Source organism: Octopus bimaculoides, chromosome 14 (assembly GCF_001194135.2).
Source record: "Octopus bimaculoides isolate UCB-OBI-ISO-001 chromosome 14, ASM119413v2, whole genome shotgun sequence".
Lineage (NCBI taxonomy): Eukaryota > Metazoa > Mollusca > Cephalopoda > Octopoda > Octopodidae > Octopus > Octopus bimaculoides.
The window spans coordinates 39,069,053-39,075,170 of NC_068994.1; the positions used below are offsets into that span (position 1 = coordinate 39,069,053).

The 6,118-nt window shown below is 32.0% G+C and overlaps 1 protein-coding gene across 3 annotated transcripts in view; it reads right to left on the bottom strand.

Moving 5' to 3' along the window:
• Nucleotides 1–6,118, bottom strand: part of LOC106872392 (protocadherin gamma-A4) — a 59,772-nt gene that overhangs the window by 47,393 nt on the left and 6,261 nt on the right. For all 3 annotated transcript variants that reach the window (XM_052973067.1, XM_052973066.1, XM_014919381.2), the window contains exon 2: nt 436–2,897. In XM_052973067.1, the coding sequence (XP_052829027.1) occupies nt 436–2,847 (2,412 nt within the window). In that variant the 5' untranslated portion in view covers nt 2,848–2,897. The remainder of the gene's footprint in view (nt 1–435; nt 2,898–6,118) is intronic.

Genomic DNA, 6,118 nt, shown 5'->3' on the forward strand with positions numbered 1-6,118 from the left:
TATATATATATATATATATATATATATATATATATATATATATATATATATATATATATGTATATATATATATGTATATATATATGTGTGTGTATATGTATACATATATGTGTACTCACACATACATGCACACATGTATATATGCATACTCTCAGGTACACACATAACCTCACACACTCATAAACTAGTGTGTATGTGTTTGTGTGTAATAAGATATGCATAAAATTCACTTGAATTTTATGCTATAAATTGGTCTTCTGCTTGTTATTGTGAATGTAACATAAATTAACTGTGAATATCTATGATTATCTTCTAGGTTTCTTTGTTTGAAATGATGTATCTTGAAGCACCAACAGCACCAGCATCACTATAAAAATAAATGAAAATACAAACAAACAACTGAAAGGGGAAACAATGTAATATTTAAGAACTCACCTGATGTGTTTCCTCTGCTGTTGCTTGACATGGAATTCTTGAAATTGAACCTTTCCAGTGATAACTAGAATCATATGTCGAAGGAAGTTGACCCCTGGGTACTGCTGGGTAGAGATTTCTTTCTCCACTTGCACTCAGTACAGTAGCAGTAGGGTCTGTTTGAGGTGACATCTGTTCACATAAATTTTCTGATTCTTTATTTGTATCCCAAAGTTTTTTAGGAAAATCAACTCCTGAACTGTATTGTACGTTCCTTTGATCATTTCGCCGAATAATACAGATAACTATTGACACAACAAGGACTACAGAAGCTGTCACTGTTGCAACTACAATAATGATAAACAGGTTAAAATGTATTTTGTTATCTGTTTGTGCATCTATTGCTGCATACTTAGTTGATGTTTTGTTATTAACTGTCAATGTCAATGTCAAAGTTGTGGTCGCTGAAAGAACTGGAGTACCACTGTCTTTCACAGTAAACTGAAGTTCGTATAATCCTGCATCATTTTGATAAACTGGTCGAGAGTATGATAAAACACCAGTGTAAGGATTAATACCAAATAAATCTTTACCTTGGCTACTAAATAATTCATACTGAAGGAATGCGTTTTCTCGTCTGTCTCTGTCAGAGGCTCTCAGTGTTGTGATGTCATTGCTGCTCTGAGGATGGTAATGGACATCTAAACTGAAAGGGTTTACACTGGGAAAGGTAAAATATGGTGCATTGTCATTTTCATCCATGACTTCTACCACAACATTTGCTGAACTACTTAAAGGCGGAGTTCCACAGTCTTTTACTAATACTTTAAATTCATATATTTCTTGTTGTTCACGATCAAATGATTTTTTTGTTGAAATAAAGCCATTGTTTGTTATTTTGAATGGGATATTGTGCGCATTGTTTCTGTCTAAAAAATATACAAGTTGCCCTCCTTCTCCAAGGTCTAAGTCTGTAGCATTAATGAAACCAACGGGAAAGTTAGCTTCTTCATTTTCATATGTCAGAAACTTGAAGGTGTCCTTTGTAAACTCTGGTTGTACGTCATTGACATCGGTAATTTGGATAGAAAATTTCCTTTCAATTTTCAAAGATGGAAATCCTCTGTCTTGACAGGTAATCATAAAATTAATATTTTTCTCTGTTTCTCTGTCGACAGCTTTCTTAACAACTACTTTGTACTTTTTTTTACCAAGACTCTGAAGTTTGAGTTTATCATGAACCAAGCTGCAGCTGACAATGCCATTTTGTCCAATATCATTGTCTATAATCTTAACATAAGCGATAAAACTTCCAACTTTCACTCCTTCAGAAATGGTTGCCAGATTGTCTGCAGATTCAGACATAAACTTGACATCCATACTTGGTGCATTATTTTGTTGGTTGATAACATTGACCTGAAGGATAGCTGTTGAGCTCATTGGTGGGTTTCCTTCATCTCTGGCTTCTATGTAAAGTGCATAGGTCAATCTCTTTTGGAAAGAAAACGTTTCAGATAAAAAGATTTCTCCACTTTTCTTATCTAACTGGAAATTTTTCATTATTTGATCGGATGTTTTGGAACTAAAATGGTATGATACTTGACCATTTTTATCAGCATCTAAATCTGTTGCTGATAATTTTGCAATAGGAACACTTATTTGGTGTGTATTACGGAGAGATACATTATAAATGTTCTGTGTAAACACTGGGGGATTGTCATTAACATCTGCCACTAATATCTTAACACTCAGTATGCTTTGTTTCATTGGTGATCCTCCATCTTTAGCTATAACTTGAAGCATATAAGTGTCTTTCACCTCTCGGTCAAGTCTTTTGGCAAGAATTATCAACAGTTTTGCTGTTCCATCTAATTTCTTTGACACTGTCAAATTGAATGGAACTTCAATGTCATTCTTCCTTAAATTGTAAGTAATTTGAGAGTTGTGCACTCCAACATCTTTATCTATAGCATTTGGAATAAATTTTTTCATTCCTTCTCCATCTCCTTCAGAAAACTTTAGCTCCACCATTTTTACTGGGAATTCAGGGGCATTATCATTAGCATCTTTAATTATTACTTTAACTTCTAATATTTTGATGAAAGACTCATCTTGTTTCACTGCAACTTCCACAATCTTGAAACATTCAACATTATATTTACAAATTGATTCAGCATCCAGTCTTTCCACTGTGTATAGTCTGCCTGCTTTTGATACATTGAATAATCGTAAACCAGTTGAGGAATCTTGTTGAAGTTGACTGAAAGTTATCTGACTATGATCTTTGGAAGGAATTTTATCATATGACATAGTATCAGCTGCAATATCTCCAATGTATGTACCTGGACTTTTGCCTTCATTTATATAGTAGGTCAGATCAATGGACATACAAAATCTCAATGTAAATATGAGAATACTAATTTGAACTAACATATTCTAATTTAAATTCCAGTCATTAGATGTTTTAAAATGTTTCTAAATGCCTGAAACAAACAGAAAGTAATATCTTTTACTTTTATATGAAAATATGCTATGGTATACAAGATTCATAAAATTACCTGCAACATTGTTACATTTCAGTGGGAAATATTTAAAACATTTAAAACAGTTATTTTAAGTATATATACAATAATTTTTAGTATCTTTCATGTTGTGCATCCTGTTATGTCAGGAATGTATCCATGAAAATTCTGCATTTCAATCTTCTTGGAATGTAATGCAGCAAGAATGGTTATCAGTATAAATGTAGAAATATAAAAGGATTATTTTCTTTCCCTAAATAAATCAGCAATTTAAGCTTTTGTTAACTTGTTGATCAGAACAGTCCATCAATAAATTTACAGAGAAATGGTTCTGCTTGTCAACTATCTAGCTGTTTCATGGTTCACTAGCTATTATCCACTTGTACTCAAAAATGATTTGCTGGTAAAAGACTCCTGCTTGAGACAGAAAGTCTTGGTCATCATGTAAATGGCTTGCTTTTGCAACTAAAAATAGGGAAATTTTATCAGCTATCAGTTTTATGTCTCACAGAGAATAGCTATTAGATTCCCAAACCGATCAGTGTTTTAGTAATGTAATTCTGATAATGCTAATACAGAGCTAAGTAGTTCTGAAATGGAAAGCACTGATGAAATATATTTAGATATTTGATGGCTGATTCACTCTAGAGATATTGCTGTATCACACGATAATTAACATCTCATCTCTTCAACTGAACAGAAACCATAAAATTCTTAGCCATACAAGAAACATGAACCAAGTGCCAATTGTTCATGTACCAGTTTTAGCTTCTCTGAGCATCATTATCAGTACATCTAATAAAACATTGAGGAGAATTAGTTAATTTAAGCTGAGTATCAGCCATTGCGCTAAATCAAGTAATAAACTAACAGGGAATCTTGTCAGAAATCACATCTTTTAAATGAAGGAAAATTTATTACCACTTTTAAGAGTCTTAGTTTTAATTCCTTACTCAAAGTCTAATACTACATTCTTTTCCTTCATACTGTAGTATCAAGAAACATTTATTGTCATTTTGACTGCATTTTATTCGTAGTTAAAATATTATCTTTATAATATTTATAAATAATTGCAATTTATTTCAGTTATATTTCTTTTCTGTTTCTTCACAATAAAAAAAAAGCCAAATAAAACATTTTCTTAATTCAAAATACCAATCTAATCTAAAAGATGAATTGTTTATATGAATGCATTTTCAGAAGAATGTTTAACTATTCATTCTGGACTTTTAGAAGATACGTATAGTGTAATATAAAACAAGGAATAAATTTATCAAAAAGATGTCCTATGAATATTTTTGCCTTTAGAGCTCAAAGTTTTGATTTTTCTTATGACCAAATATACCATGCCTAGATAACACTAATCTTGTATATTAGCAAAACAGTTGACTTCTTACAAATGATGAATTTGATACATAAAAAAATGAATATATATATATATATATATATATATATATATATATATATATAAAGTCACTTTTATCCAAATACATAAAAACACGTAGATCATACGTAGATACATATATACACACATACACACACACATATATATATATCAACATATACATGCATATATGCTTATATGCATGTGTGTGTATGTGTATATACACACACATGCACATACAACTCGTATACATATAATGCATACCAGCCTACTCATATAAGCACAAACATACATATACATTTGCTTTTGCATACATACACATATGTTCTCTCAAACACACACACACACACACACACACACACACAAATAAGTAAACTCAAACAAACATTTGTATATTCACAGGTGAGGAAAATTAAAAATTAAACAGAAAATTTCAACAAAACTTGAAGATATGATAAAAAACAATTACAAGAGAAATTTTTTTTAAAGAAGTCTTAGGAAAACAACAATGCCAACAACAACAGCAACAACAACAACAACAACAACTACTACTACTACTACTACTACAGTAACAATAACAATAACAAAGGGTGAAAATAATAACTGTAGCAAAATGCTACTAAAGGGAATTTATAGCTCATCTAATTTTTTTTTCCTACTTTTACTGTAAACATTTGGGTACATTGCGTGCTAACACCGCCAGTCATGGCCAATAATTTCCCTAGTGGCAAACTGATAGTTCTGAAACCTAAAATACGCATACAGTCAGTGTGTTAATTGTTATTTCTGATCGGTTTGCTGCAGTATAACTTGGCTGTAATGCATTCACTCAAGAGTCTTTTGCTAATTAAAGATAAAACAAGAAAGAATGGAAGTGAAATAAATAAAAGATAAAAAAGCATACTAACATAAAATAAATTACAGCTGAGTTTTTCCGAAACACAAACTTTGGAAGTGTCAGAAAGAAAAAAATAAGTCAATATAAAGAAAGAAATAATAATGCATTCTCTTGATGTGAGATTGAAGGATTCCTGGTGCCACAGAAAGAGAATTGGATGTTAAGATGTTCATCCCTTTCCTAAAAGTATTAAAGGTTTTATGTGGGGAAATTCAGACTTGACCAAAAAGGGAGCCTCTAAGCAATCACTCAGATTGCAAGAGATAGCAGTTAAGTCTTCCTCAAATTTAACTCGTCTGTCTTTGAAAAACAAGTGACACAATAGATAATGCTATTTTTTTGTACTTGCTATGTTGTTAAGAAAACGTGGATCATTATTGCTAGAAATGTGTTCCATGAAAGGTCTGCTAGATCAGGGCTGACTTGGCCCCTGGATACAAACACCATCAACTATGTCGCAAGGTCTTGTCACATTGTGCTTTTGACTTTTAGTCATTTCTGAATGTTAAGCTATTGTAAGATATCAGTTTTCTTTATGAAACACACAGTAAGCTAATCTTTCAGACATTGTTTTCATAAAAAGATTATGTCAAATGCAAACCATAGGAATCTTATCTCTCTCACTCCCTCTCTCTCTCTCTCTCTTCACTACTCTCTCTCTCTTCACTACTCTCTCTCTCTTCACTACTCTCTCTCTCTTCACTACTCTCTCTCTCCATCTCTCTCTCTCTCTCTTTCTCTGTCATATATACTTCTTTTACTTGTCTCATGAATTGAACTGCCTTGAAGGTTGAGTTGATCAAATTGGAACATGTACACACACACACACATTTGTGTGTGCCCCAGCATGGCCACAGTCTAATGACTGAAACAAGTAAAAGGAAATATATATATATATAT